Source organism: Ciconia boyciana, chromosome 17 (assembly GCF_034638445.1).
Source record: "Ciconia boyciana chromosome 17, ASM3463844v1, whole genome shotgun sequence".
NCBI lineage: Eukaryota > Metazoa > Chordata > Aves > Ciconiiformes > Ciconiidae > Ciconia > Ciconia boyciana.
This window is the reverse complement of record NC_132950.1, coordinates 4,316,718-4,331,784: the sequence shown is the minus strand read 5'-3', so window position 1 is coordinate 4,331,784 and position 15,067 is coordinate 4,316,718. Positions and strand designations below refer to the sequence as shown.

General features: G+C 50.6%; 1 protein-coding gene across 6 annotated transcripts in view; it reads right to left on the bottom strand.

Annotated features, from left to right (window-relative positions):
- Positions 1 to 11,444: 11,444 nt before the first annotated feature.
- The window catches only part of CAMKK1 (calcium/calmodulin dependent protein kinase kinase 1), a 108,389-nt gene continuing 104,766 nt past the window's right edge, over positions 11,445 to 15,067 (bottom strand). For all 6 annotated transcript variants that reach the window (XM_072882397.1, XM_072882394.1, XM_072882398.1 and 3 more), the window contains one exon: positions 11,445 to 13,059. In XM_072882397.1, the coding sequence (XP_072738498.1) occupies positions 12,987 to 13,059 (73 nt within the window). In that variant the 3' untranslated portion in view covers positions 11,445 to 12,986. The remainder of the gene's footprint in view (positions 13,060 to 15,067) is intronic.

The following is a 15,067-nucleotide window of genomic DNA, read 5'->3' as shown; positions in this document are numbered from 1 at the left end:
TTTATACACCCTAAGGCCGTATTTTCCTTTAAAGAGGAATTATTCTCATTGTCACTCATTTGTGCTCAGCCCCCTGCACTTTCTCCTCTCCCGACCAGGCAGCTTGCACAGCACCAAGGTCTTCTCCAGTACATTTTTCACGATCGCAGTTGTGGGCGAGCAGGGCGTGGCGGTACTGGGCATGATGGTTGTACTGGGACTCGCCTGGACATTGCAATCAGTACACGACCCTTGTGTTGCGATTTCAGTGTATTGTTGTATCACACTGCTAAAGCAAAATCTCCTGTAATGTCAAATAGGTAAATATCTCAAATAAGGAAATCTGACATTAAACGTTCAACCCTCCTGGCACGGGATATCTAACAGACCCGTTCAGGGAGCACTGGGCTCTGGCAGGGCCGTACCTGCACCGGCCTCCCACCCTCCTGTGAACGCCCCTTCCTACCTGCTCCCAAAAATGACGTCCTGTCACTTGCGCTCCTGGCATTTGAGTCATCATAGTGAAATATTTTGAAATAAATTATTTCCCGATCCTCTGGAGAACGGAGCAGGAGGTGCCTTTGGCCAGCACCCACCACCCTCGGGATATGAGCCTGGGAGCTGGTGCTGCGCTTTGCCACCGCACTTTGCAAAAGCTTGTTAGGCAGCTGCCTGCGAACGCCCCGCTCTGCTCCGGGCTGCCGCTGCCTGAATCCCTAATTGCCAGGGAAGCTCCCAGAGCCTGTGCAATCCCCCCAGTTAACCTCAGACACTCACGCAACATTATGGCGTCCGGCAAAGGCCACAGGGTTTTCCTTCCAGCTTCACCTGCTGCTGCAGCAGCTCATCCTTCGGCTGGGGGTTCCAACGGTACCGGAGGGGCATTCCGAGCCCCGAATCGTGCTCATGCATTTGTGGGTCCCCTCGAGGTCCAGACGCTGGTGAGCAGCTCGACGTACCCTGACTCCATCCTCACTGGCCTCTCCGGCCGTCCTGGCCCTGCTTGCCGGGGGCTGATTCAGCACATCAGAGCAGCGCTGGCCACGGCATGTGTCCCATCAGTGACAGCGGTACAGGTACAAGGCAGGCATAGACAGGATGGCACCAAGCTGCTGCAGGAGCGGGGCCTGGGTCTGGCTTTTAAAGAAAGGGGAGAACTTTCACGTGGTTGATTTTAATGCTCATTTTCTCTAAATGATTGCATGGAGCTGGAAGATTCAAAGAGCCCCAGGCTGGGAGTGAGGTACTTTATAAGAGCCAATGTAAAAAATATAACCAGCTATTGTAAAACATTACCAAGAGACTTTTGCAGGGGGAACCAGCCTTGGTGTAGTGTACTTGGTCTACTAAACACCCCAGCAGCAGAGCTGAGGTCTAAGGGGAATGAAGCCACTGGTTTTCTTACCGGGATAACATGTGCTGCTGGTCCAGAGAGGCTCGTGGGGGCCAGGGACGTCCCAGCAGCTGGATGCACCTTCAGGATGGGGAAAGGCTTCGAGCCCCACTGCGGCTACCAGGACTATCAGGTTTTCAGCAAAACTCACTCCAGGGAATAAAAAGCGCTCGCCAGCTGCGGGTAGGATGTGCAGCCGGATTTGTGGCCCCCACACATGGAGGAGGGGGTCAGGTGCAGCGAGGCAGGAGCCGGCACTGTGTCCCAGGGTGGTGGTGTCCCCAAAATGCCCTACAAACACCTGGGGGTTCAGTTCCCAATGCAAGGAGAAAAAAGAGAAATAAAATTTAGAAATTTTTTGGCAGCATTCACAGCCAATTTGAGCACTTGGGGCCAGGCGATGCAGCCCTCCTCGACGTATATGCTGAATGATGGTGTAATTAGCATCCGTTAATAAACCCACACCTGGCAAAATGCCAGCCTGGGGCCGGGGGCGGGGGGGAGGGTGTGTGTGTGTTACCGTATGCCTCCTCATTAAAAGCTTTAATTACAGGCAGGAAATACTGGTGGCAGCCACAGGCTTTAATTGCTTCACCTCAATCTGGCGGCAGGTCAGCTCCCTCCCTCGCTGGCAATCCCTGTCCCTGGCTGCCGTCCCTGTCCCCATCCAGCAGCAGGGCTGAAGGGACCAACAGGGCAGGGAGGAGATGCTCATGTGGCACCATCCCATTATAATGATTAAAAAAAACCCCTGTTATGCCCAAAAATTTTCTTTCACAGATATTTTGGCTGGCCCAGACTAAGCAAGAGCATCCCCCTTCCCAAAATGCAGCCCTGAGAAACCTCCCCTGCCCAAAAAAATAGGCAGGGAGGCAGGGAGACAGATGGGCGCTGCAAGGCCCCACGGGTGACGCGAGTGATCCCGGCTGGCGTGCGCGGCGGCTCTCCCCTAATGTGTTTGCACATCACACGCCATAAAATTGGATGGGGGTGAAAGCGCTGAGCACCTCGGTGGGATTTACGGAGAGCTGCCCTGGTGCTGCCCCCCCTGCACTCCAGCCCCTGCATTAAAATAAATGGGGCACAGAAAATGGGCATTCAGATCACATTAGTGGCAAAACATTGATTTACTCAAGCGAAGAAACTCGGTCAGGGCTTGATGCTGACGTCTCCTGGCTGTGTTTGCTGGACCTCCCCGGAAATTGCTTTAGAAAAGAAAATGGTAAATGGCTTTTTCCTACTCAAGGAGAAGAAAAGACAAATCCTGGAAATGTTTAGCAACAATGTGTAAGATCAACCTCCTCCCCCCCCCAGTTAGACCATAGGAAAGAGGGAGCGTGATTAAACAACCTCTCTGGAGGGAAGCCTTGGAGGCAGCCACGCAGCTTAGTGCGGAGCAGCACGGATAACAACAAAGGGTGAAGTTTATAACGGGGTTACTCCCGGCTGGGGCTGTGTCTTCTGAGGGCTGATGACTCCCCCTTCGCTGGGGACCACAAGGGCATCAGGAGAAAACACATCCCTCGCACAGCCCTGCATGGCTTTGGGTGCTTCCCCAGCCCTTCATCCTGCCTCCACATCCATCCTACCAACGCTGCAGTTAGTTTTCAGTAGCAGTTGTGGCTCCCAGGGCCAAACTTGGCATGACAAAATGTGATTCAGAGGTTGGTTTAGCTCCACCTTAGCTGTAACTGAGGACTCAGGCTTTTGCTTTAAAACTACCACCCGTTTGCAGCCAGACCATGCCCGAAGCCCGGGCAGCAACTGCTTACCAGCACCCAAACCTGCAGCTCGTAAGGACACACACTGGCATCTAATATCAGACCCAGCAGAAATGTCTTCCCATCTTTTGTTGGAAATCTTCATAGGAAATTTAATTTCAGCCTGAAGAAAAAAAAAAAACCCAAACAAACCTAAGCAAATGAACTAGAGAAATAATGTTGAGGCAAGATTGAGCCTTTGGAGCTCATTTCCCTGTATGGATCCCGCCAAGCAGCAATGCCCCAAAACCGGACACTTTGGACCCAATGGTCCCATGCCTGCGACCCGTCCGCTTGCTGTTCTCACACCCACCACCAGCTCTGAGGACTTTTGTCCCCTTCCCCCAGCCTGGCACCTCACTACATACGCTCTGCCCAGGCAGCTGTGACTCCCGTACAGCTGCTTCTGAGGATTTTATCACCTCTCATTTCCCTGCAGAAAGGAAATTCTCCCACTGCTTTGCCTTGCTTAGCCCTCCCGGGCTGTTATTACTCCTACTTACACAATTCAGAATATTATTCCCTCCTGTCACCTTAATTTCTAATAATTAGTGTTTGGTGTAACGCTACAGCAGAAGTCAGTTCTTAATGAATATTATAATAAGCACTAAATTATAATTTACTGCTCAAGAAATCCATTTTGAAACGCAGCCCATTTAAGAGAAAATGAGGGGGAGCGGCTTTCAAGCCATTTACCTGGCTGGGTCAAACCCCAGATCAAGTCCCCAGCAAGATCCTAAAATGACCATAAACCCTGGGGGCATTTACTGGCCCAGGACACGTCACCGACCATGTCTCAGGGCTGGATGCGTGATGGTGGCCGTGACGTGACCCACCGAGGGGGGACCGCGATGCCGCATCCCCGGGGAACAAGCGATCATAGACTTCAATATTTTATTTACTCCCTGACAAAACGCTGGGGTATTAATCCACCCGGCGTCGGAGTGGGAGATAGCACTAACCCAGCAAAAGTGCTTGGGCATTAACGCGTCCTCGATGTCCCCATTTGCACACCCGAGCCTCTGCCGGTCCCTCTTACAGAGCGGTTTTCCTTCCTCTCGTGGTGCTGGTTGCAGCGGGTTCAGCCCCATTGTTATGGCACTGGGGCACATCTGGGCATGTTTTTCTGAGCTTATCACACAAATTGCTTCTCCAGTAGCACAAAGCAACGTGGTACCTTCCGTACCCGCTAAGGCTCGGCCGGTCGGGATCGCTGCAGCACTGGACGACCCAGCCCCAAAGGGGGTTTCAGCTCTTCGGTCACTAATTTGGTGTTGGTGTGCTAGGAACAAGCTAGGAAACCCAGCTGGGAAAAAAAAAAAAGAGGAGGATAAAAGTTTAAAGTTTAAAGTGATGTTCAGTGGCTGCCTTGAGCCCGCAGGAGCTGGTGATGGAGCTCGTCCCCCCCTTTCCAGCGCTGAGTCAGCCCATGCCCTTGCAGTGACCAAGCCCCAGCCATTTCTGCCATGGTTTTGGGAGAGCCGCAGCCGCCCGTCCTCATCGCCACCCTGGAGAGGGTCATTCCCTTAACAAAAATGCAAAGACCGGACTTGTTAGGAATAAACGTTCCCAGGTGAGAAATAAAGCTGCATGGCTTATAAAATCTAAGCAAACCCTCTCTCTCTTTTAATTGAGGCTGCACCTAAAAGATGGTAATCGCTATATCCTTCGTTACAAGTAACGGGGCCACGAAGTGCTTTTTGCTCAGCATTTGCAAAATAAATAGCAGGTTTTTGTCTTAGTGTGGTTTGCTGGGAAACACCAGTCACCGTCTCAGTGTGCAGCCTGCTGCTGCAAGCAGAATGGGAACATGAAGCTGTAACATCCTAATTTGAAGCATGGACATGCCTCGTGCCATGCCATCCACCAGCTGCCGGGGGAGAGGCGAGGATCGGCTCAGACAGGGACGTTTCTGTGATGGGATGAGTTTCCCGGCAGACAGCAACTGGCTCAGGGCACAAAGTGGGCTCCTGCTTTCTTCAGGGAGGGAGGAAAGGGAGGTTAGGGATTTCCAAAGCTACGCCCACACTTGGAGAGTTTGCCAGAGCAGATAAAATGGCAAACCCCACCTAGAAACAACGTGGGTTGTCCAGCAAAACTGAGTGTTCACCCCCACCACACGTCTCCTCCCAACAACACAACAGCAAACAGCGCAGCTCTACTGGAAAAACACGCTTCAGGATATGATGCATCCAAGTTTCTTCTTTTTCCATTTACTTTTGCTGTTCAGGCACAGCCAAGGACCTGGACCTGCATGGGCGACCATCCTTGGCTGGAAGGGTTTTGGTGTCCCCATTTCTGTCCCCTGACCATGAAGCCAAAAAAAATCAGCTTGTGGGAGTGAGAAGCCAAGTCTGGTCTGCTTAACCAGAGGGACTGAGTACTGTGCCACCCGAGCGATGAGCTGTCTCAGGGGACACACAGCCCAGCTGTTCCCTTGTGCTCTGGGGTCTCGGTTCCTCCTGGGCAGCTCATTGCGGTACTCGGGAACAGGCTGCGAAGGTGTCAGGAGAACAAATAAAGCCCAGAGCATCTTGGTGAACAGAGAAGACCCTAGACCCAGCTCACTACAAGTACTTTGTACCTCGGGTCCTTTTACATCCAGACGCAGAGGGTGCTAGCGATTTATACGCCCATGAATTAACGGGTGTGTTTAGCATTAGCTGTTATTGGGCCCATTGTGTCTCTCTTTGGGCAGAACATTAATGACAGGTGATGAGATAATGCCTTAATCTTTTTTTAAAATTATTTTTCAGTATTATAGGAAAGAGAAGAGCACAGTGCCTCTGCGTGCCTCACCTGGAGGAAGGTCCCCGGAGCACCGCAGGATCAACCAGCTCCAGCACAGTGGCACCAGGTGAGCCTGGGTTTTGCTGTGGTTTCCACAACCGTGCAGAGTTAGCTCTAGGCCAGGCCAACATCTCTTTTTCAAAGCAAATTGCACATTTCTTTGGAAGCAAATGCAACTAAGGCAAGACAACTTCACAGATCACAATACAGCAAGATGCTGTAACAGCCGGTGATGCGGTACCGAAGCATGATGGGTCCCTGAGCCTCTTCATCCAGGGAAAAGCCCAGCAGGGAAAGGGCAGGGACAAAAGGAGTGGTGGAAGCCCTGTAAGCCGCTCTCTGCTGTAGCCAAAAGCACAGAGAAGGCTTGAACAGCAGAGAGCATGCAAGAGCCAGCAGCAAGCGCTGCATCAGGAACCGCACTTACGCCAAGTGTCATTTCTGTGGACTTTATTGTCATTTTCTCTTCAGTTCTAGAGTACAAAAGCATGCAAAAAATAGCATCTCTATTCATGGTACATATTTACAGTGTAATGGCCACATGCCATTACAGCACTGAGTGCATATACATCATGCTTGAATTATAGCAGAGTACATACAGAGTCATATTTAACATCAAGTATAACAAGAGACTTAAATACTAACAGAACAGGCCTATAAATCAGAAACAGCAGCAAAATTACGGCACAGAGGATCCAAATTATATCCTCAAAAGTTGCAATTTATTTTTTCTTGAATTTACACTTTTTTTGGAATGCTTTGACTGATGGCTTGTGGTTACTGACTGAGGGCCTGGGCGTCTGCTAGCAGCGACTCTGAGCATACATGGCTTTTCTTCAGGAAGGGAAGGTGAAAGGCAGCAGCTAGCTCTTGAGCTCCTTTCCTTCCCTTGTCCCGTGGAAGGCTGCGTTCAGAGTAACAGGGTCATGGGATAATCCAGGTTAATGGGAGGGACCTGATCAGATCATGGTCTTCTGTAAGAGGCTCTGGGCCAGAAAAGAAATCCCTTTCACTGCTTTGCTCAGCAAACAACACTGTGAACGTGTCCTGGTAAAGTGGAAAAGTTTGGTACCCAAACTAAGTTATATATACACACAAAACCCCCACTATCTGCTTTCCGGTCTCCAGTATTCCTGCTGGACACCCGCTGTGCTCATGCTCTCAGCAGGACCCCCCAGCACAGCAGCACAGTCCTCCTTCCTTTGGAAAGGTTTTTACATTTACTGAGATGCCCATCCCCTCCGGGCAGGAAGGAGCCTGCCTCTCCTGCTATCACCATCCGACACAAAGGTGAGATCACCCATCCCAAAGAAGGACCATCTTTTATTGTAGCAGAACAATAATACGGAGCAGCCAGCAAAACACTGAAGATGGGGGCTCTGCGCCTGGAGATCACTGATGAAGGTGTCCAAGACCATAAATGATCCTTTTAACTCACACGGCCAAGTCTGCCCAGAGACAACAATCCTTGCTGCGTTTGTTCTGAAGCTCTTGCATTAGCTGCACCATCAAAGGATAACTTGCAATCATGCAACAGCTTCTCACGTACCTGGTTGTGCTGCTTGGTGTAAAAAAGCCCAAGGCACCAGCTACGGGATGTTGCTCGCTGCAGCTGGCAGGGGATGAGGGGCTCTGAGGGTGAGCGAGGGCAGCCAGGGCCCTTAGAGAGAGCCTGGGTCTCTAAGGGGCTGGGACAAAGCCCCTGGGCTGGCAGGATGAAGGTCCTGGTTTTCTTGGGCAAGAGATGAGAGGGAAAGCACTGAGCTGGAGAGAGCACATGAGCTCCCCCCGGCCCCACACCACAGAAATGGAGGAAAACCTCCTTCAGCCCCTGCTGCAGAGCTGCTGATGGCTTGAGGACATGGAGCTGGGCTGAAGGAACATAAAATTCCTCCCACCAGCTCCCCCCTGCAAGTCTGGCAATAAATAAGGAATTAAACCCTGTCCTGGGAGTCGTTTTGTTGAGCTGCAATTCATTATGCAGCTATGCTGTTCCCCCGCTGGGCTCCCTTCGGATGGGGCTGTACACAGAATCACCTTTCCCATAACCAACCCTGATGCTGCCCGACCACCAGCTGCTCCTGCCATCCCCATTTTTATTCCCCAGGAATATTTTCCGGGGCAGCATGTGTCAAACCACTCTCCCTAGGACCCCCAAACAACACAGCTTGGGTTAGCAACGCCACGCTGCAGGGAGCTGGGGGTGCATTTAGCCTCAGTGGGTTTTGCACCATTTTGCTTGCCTTGGGGGCCAAATTCTGGCATGTGGCAGGGGAGATGAAGACCTGCCAAAGGGGACAGGCGGGCACAGAACGGGGCACAGCAGCAGGAGCGTGCTGGGCTCGCCAGAGACCCTGTACTTATCAGGTGTCCCCCCCATGGTGTATCACAGGGGACATGCAAGGAGAAGATACCTAAAGCTGCCACATTTTCCATCTCTGACCCTGCAACCTCTCTCTGCAGCGAGGAAGAGCAGCAGCCCACGCTGGTGCCCGAGGCAGGCTGCAGCCCCCCGGCCGGACCCACTGCCAGCGTTCAGCATGGCCGCACCTGCAAACCCGCAAGCGAAGTGCACCGCTCCCTTGGCACAAATCTCCTGCTGCACTTCCAGCTTTGAAACTCAAAGATTTCTCTGACCTGCAACCTGCAAGATGCAAAAAGTGAAGCACTGTCTGGTCAGATGTTGGCCCCAGATATGACACGAACAAGGTACGTAGCTGATGCCACCATGACCAGCAAAGGACAGGCCTGACTTATCCACCCTTGAAATGATGATAAAGAAAACATGGCACATGGTCTTTCAGAAAGCCCAGTCTTTTGCTGTGCAGCTTGCTTCTTGTGTCTCAAGGCACTAAACAAATAAAATAATCCCAGCCCAGTCCCACTTACTGCTGCAGGTGATTTAGTTTATCTTGTGAGCATGAGTTACTGGCATTACTGGCAGCTACACCACAGCTGCCCACGCTGCGATTTCTCACAGATACATCACTGGGAACCACTGCCCAAAGCAGAGCCCCTGCATGGGCGCAGCTGGAGGAGGCAGCTTTATAAACGCCATGGGTGGTGCTCTATGCATCCATTCGCATGCTGCAATATATCAAAGAGCTGAAAAACTAATTTCTTTGCAAATGTGACATTCATAGCAATGTATTCCTGCCCAAAGGGTTAAAGACATTCACTGCTGTATTCCTTTGTGCCAGTCAGGAGAGACTAAACCAGGGTTTTTACTTAGTACTACCTCCCAGACCGAAGGCTTAGAGGTATTAATTGAGAAAGACAGAGAGAAATCTACCTCCTGGAGATCAAAGAGACATGCGATTTCCCCAAAAGAGACATTTCCTTCAAGGTCTCTCAATCTGGGCTCACCCCCAAGCTGGAAAAGCCAACCAAAGCTGACCAGAGCCGACCGTGCCATCACGCAGTGGGGAAAGAGGAGCCCTCCCGGGATGCAGAGCCCAGCAAGTGCGGTTCAGAGCATCCTGGTATCACTTTTCACAGGATGCTGGTGCTTCAGGAATAGCACAGGCAAGCAAGAATTTGGAGGGGGAAAATACAAAGCATATACAAAAGCATCAAAGCGTGCCTACGCCCTCTCTTCTCACTGCTCAGAGGAACCCTGCATGCTAAACCCCATCCCCTCATTCATAGAGAGAAGTGAAACAAGTATTTAGCCATCCAGCTAAAGAGAAAGACTTTCTTGAATGGATAAAAGGGCTAGCTTGCCAGAGATGTTTATTTTTAAATAAATACTATCTCTTTAGTCTCTTCCTTTCTTCAGAGCAGAAACAGCATTGCTCCGAGCTGCCCTAACATGCACATACACAAGCAAGGATTTCCTTTCAGCTAAGTGAGAACTAGAGCGTATTTTTGCAGGAGTCCTACCAAGCCTTTGAATAAATCTGGGTGTTTCTCTTGCTGCTAGTGCCCCTTGCTCATTTCATTCCATGCAAGTTTTCAGGCTGCTGTCTGCAACGCAATACAGCCGGTTTCTGGAGGTATATGGGAAAGACCCACAAGGCTGGCAGATTTGCTGGAGGAACAAGGTACAGCACGAGCTCAGCTGTACAATTCTGGTTGCTCCCTGGACCTGTGGAAACAGCTCCAGAAGGATTTCCTTCAGCAAAAAGGGCAAATTTTTTTCAAAGCAGATTTTGGGGTAATCATAAAAAATACTCATTCCCCTCCAAAACCAAAGCAACACTTTAGCTGTCACTGAAGGAACATGACATGGAGCTAATTTGTAAATGATGATTTGTTTGGTCACATTCATTGAGGCTGAGAGCAGCTTTCCTGCAGCCTTGCCCCGCTAGCATTACTAGAATAACCCCAACAACTGGCTGGATTAGCGAAGTGTCTCTCCATCCCTAAATTATTCTTACCATATATTAAAAATACAATAAATAACCCCAAGTTTGCAGTCTTAGAGCTCTTTGAGCACCACCCAAGTATTGCTTAGACCTCAGAAGAGCCATGGGGATAAGGATTACCAGTAGTCCCTTTTTTCCCCAGGGGTAAGGTGACTTCCCGAGACACATCCTTGTCCCCAGGTCACCCCTCTGGGCAGGCTAGGGGCTCACCCGGCATTGCAGCCATCCTCCTCGCTGCCGGCAGCCCAGCCCTGCTGCAGCAGAGCTCCACCACGGCCAGCCCCGGGGACACCAGCTGGAGAGCGCCCATTTTTCCGCAAACCGGAGGACAGACAGTTTGCTCCTACTGTTTCCCCGGGGCTGCTCAGCTCAGCCCCTGGTGTGCAGCAGGACATGGTGGCACCCCAGCGCTTTGTCCCCATCACAGACCTGTTTGCATCCAGAGCCCATCCGCTCCGCAGGCAGTGGTTCCTCCTGGCCAGTCCCTCCTCCTGCGATTGCAGAGCCCCCCTGCGCTCTCAGCCTTGCCAAGTCCCCATCTCCATTTTCACCCCCTTTCACTGAGTGCTTAAATCTTCATTACAAGGCAGCAGGGTACAAGCATGTGCTCGAGCACACCAGCCCGCGGGATGTATTGCGGCATGCAGCCGAAGCAGAACCACAGGCCCTCGGAGGATGCTGAGCACACAGTTGGTGCAGGCAGACGCACAAACGCGGGCGGGATTTACCATCTGGCTGCGAGCAATGCAGAGCACAGGCCCAGAGCAGTAACCTTTGCAGGATATAATCCCTTTGCCTGCTTTAAAAAATTAAAGGTCTCCTTAATAAAATACATTAGCTGTAATACTATTTCCCAATTTGCCAATATTTACAGGCGGGACACGGGGCAGAGCCCAGGCAGCAACTGCTTCTGGGCATCCCACCGGGGTGGAGCGAGGGGAAGTGGCAGGCTGCGGACGGGGAGCAGAAGGCACCAGCAGCAAAGCCCAGCTAGGAAAACATTGGGAACCACCAAACTAGACTGCAGTAAACAGAACGGGAACACCAGTACACCAGTTGCTACCAACAATCCTCATACACATATCCCCTCGCACAAAAAATTAGGAGACTGAAAGTCCCAAGCTCTCAGGATTAACCTAAAAAAAGACAGTAAGATGATTATGTAGGAATCAAATTTAATCGTGTCCTTTATTTAAGTACTATAAAATAAGAATCCAATCCCATTGGCTTCCCAGGGGCATGTTCAGACCCCATAAAGCTCAAGGGAAAATATTGACATATATTTTGACAGATTGATGTCACTGGTTTTTACTCTGAGTGCAAGAGTGAAATTCCTGATTACACGCACAGTCCAGATAGTCAACAGCCACTGAAATAGCTGCATTTGCCCTTTTAAGTGCAATCTCTCACCTGTTGTCAAACTGTAGAGATGAAGCTTCTAATCCCAAGTTTAGAAGCAATCTATGGATAAAATAGCAGCATCAGCACGTGCATAAAAATTACAGTCTTAAAATAAAGTTAAAAATTAAAGCCTTAAAAACCCTAAAAGATCAAGTTTTGATCTCATTTGTGTTCTGTAGCTTTCCTTAGTCTAGAAACCCTCCACCAACATCTTCCATCTTAAGGAGCTCTCCCAGTTTGGCTCATTTCTCAGGAAATTAGTTTTAAAGCATCAGGTACATAATTTTAAAGGAGCTAAGAGATGAGTGAGGGAAAGAAAATCACCCTTAAATAAAATAAACCCCAAACCTGCCACTTCTTTTCACCTTTGAGAACAAGGTCCATGTGCACAGGACCAGGTGCAGCTGATTGAGTGCAATCCCAGCTCTTTGGGAAGAGCACACTTGGTTAGCTGATGTCCTCGGTGCACTAAGCCTTTCTGTGTAACAGCATATCCCAATGCTCCAGATCTCTGCGACATTCAAAGGCTCATTGCACATTACAGAGAATATTGTGTAGTTCTTCTATTTTACAACACTGCCCTGACTAAAGCCATCAATGCTGGCAGGATTTACACTGTGCAAAACTGAGGGATAAGAAGAGAAGGAGAAAAAGAGAACGAAAGGCATAGAGAGTGACAGTGCTCACTCCAAAAGGAAGATCTCATCCTCATTTAACCGATATCCATAGAAATTTTGCTGTCAACTCCAACAGGAGCAAGACTGTGTCCGGGTATACAGAAGTGCTTTACCTGTGCATTAAATAAAACAGTTGTCCTCTGATATAAGACCTGGCTCCAATGTAATTTTTTTTTTCCCCTAATGCTTGAAATAGACAATGCAAAAAAGCAAGGAAAAAGTCTCTGGGGCGAACAACCCATGAGACAATGTTTGGTTTGCTGCATTACAAATAAAACCACATTCATCGGCCAAGACACCCAACTACAAAGCCCACACGTGAAGCACAAGTGGAGAGCAAGGCACACACGGAGGAGCGCACAGACACCTCGCACGAGGAACGCAGCTGCCCACGAGGCCGAGCCAGCCCTCTGCCAGCTGCACTGCCTGAGGACTTGCTCTTCTTATTGCTGCTCTGTTCCTCCTTTCTGGTTTTCTGGGTTGGTCCGTTTTGGGGTGGTTTTTTTTCTGCTTTGCGGGCCCTGGACTTGGTGATGAGGGCAGATGTGTGCTAGACAACATCACGATGGGTACAACAGCAGCAGCACGTGAGCAACCAGCCTGCGACAGCCAGGCAGCTTCAGGACGTAGCTTCATCTTCACACACGTCGGGCAGCTCCGGGTCCCTGCCTCCTTCTCTGCTCCCTTGTTTTCTACATGAATGGCAAGGAAATAAAGATATTATAGGCACATAGCAATGCAAGAAATAAAGCAGGGGGTGTTTTTTCCAACAGGCAACCCAGGTCAACATCATCAATATTAAGAGGGAATACCAAAGAACCAGCCTGTTGTGCTGGTACCACATAAACGGCTCAGCAATATCCCAGGTCAATGCCTTGCAGTGCTATGCAACTTGTGCCTACACACTTGCTTGGTGTCTGTGCCCTGAAGATTAAGCTTTGCACTTCCCCTAATGCCCTTCTCCTGGCTGCAGCATCACGAGGAGGTATCTGGTTCTTGGACAAAGTCTTGCAGACCAGCAGCAATATTACTGAATTATCTAGTTTGTATTTGGGGAGTTCTGGTTTGCTTTTCTTTAATCTGATTTTTTTTTTTAAAGAACAGAGTGATGGCTTGATACCATAACTGCTTCTCCAAAGCTCTGTTGTAAAAGGCAATAAAACCTGAATGCTTCTACCAGAACCCAGTTTTCCCTACGCAACAGCTGTTTGAATTCAGTTTCTGTGAGTTTGGTCCCTAAAATCGCTCAGTACATGAGTGCAGCAGTCCCTAAAAACACAGCCAAGGTAACTTACTTGCATTGTATGTACACCATGATAGTTTCAAGCCTGTTCCCCCGCTCTTAAACTTCAGTGTCTTCTTATGTAGAAGGCTTTGAACTTTTCTGTGGTGGGACAGGACACCTTACCTCTGCCAGCAGGGAGGCAGGCTCAGAGCTGCTTAGGGCACCGCTCTGAAGCATGAGCGGAGACATTTAGGCTGATGGAGCATTTTGCTGGCCCAGGCTGGGGGGCTTTTATGGGCTCCAAGCTGAGCCAGCCAGTCTGGCAAAGCCTCAGCCATGCTGGCAGCCACATCAACCGCAGGCCCAGCAGCACTGCTGGATGCCCTGTGGTGGGGTACACACCGCCACTGCTTCCCTGGGATGCAACAACCACAGCACACAGTGGCTGCTGTCTCTGCTCCGCGAGCCCGTGGGCAGCCCAAGCCCTGCTGCCCGCTGATTTCACCCCAGCACAGTCAGTGTGTCTGTGCCACTGGCTCTGCTGGGGCAAAGCCAGCTCTGGCACCCCAGGGCATCCTTGAGGAGTAACACCTCCACCCATCCGTAAGACAGCCCGTGACTAAGATTTGACCAGAGAAAGCTGTCACTGCCCTAGACTGAATGGAGAAAATGAGACACATTCAGGTGCCATCCACATAACCCCACAGCAGAGACCTATGGAGACTTGCACCTAAAATGCCCGTTTCTCCATCATGAAGATGTCCACAGCATAAAGGAGGTGATGCTACCCCCAAGCATCCACATCTCCCAGGGTGTCCAGCCTTGCTCACGCCAGCCCGGCTGCAGCAGAATCAGTCTGCATGGACAAGCCAACTCAGGAGTGGAGAGTCAGTGCTGCTCCAGATGCCTGGAGCAGTGTTTGGGAAGCGTGGGTTTGGGGCTCTGGGGTTATTGTCTGGCTAGGAACGACACTGAAAGTACACAGAGGGCTGTGCCAATTTTCAAAGAAACCAGAAATGATAAAAATCATGTTCCCTTCTCCCTCCACTCCAGCAAAGCCCTGCAATAAACCTGACCATGAACCCAGAGCGTGGACCATTTCCCTCGGGGGGAGGCTGAGGAACAGCCCTGTCTTCAGTGCCTGTCATCACCCTCTAAATGATTTATCACCCCACGCAGGAGCAGAGGCTTCTTTCTCCAGCACAGCACAGGCAGCTCTGCACAGCACAGCTCCCTGCCACAGCTGCCTGGTGCATCCTGCCGAGCCTGTTCTGTGCCTGGGGTGCGTTCAGTGCTCCCCGGCTGCCCCAAGCAGCTTCTGCCTCTCCAAATGCCTTGCACCAGCATGGGAGGGGTGCAACACAAAACAAGTTGACCTGACAGCCATGCATGGCAGTGAGTATCACCTAAACTCAGGTTGCATATGTAGCAGCCAAGATCAAGGCATCAGCGCTCTACAGTCTGCACAGGAGCTG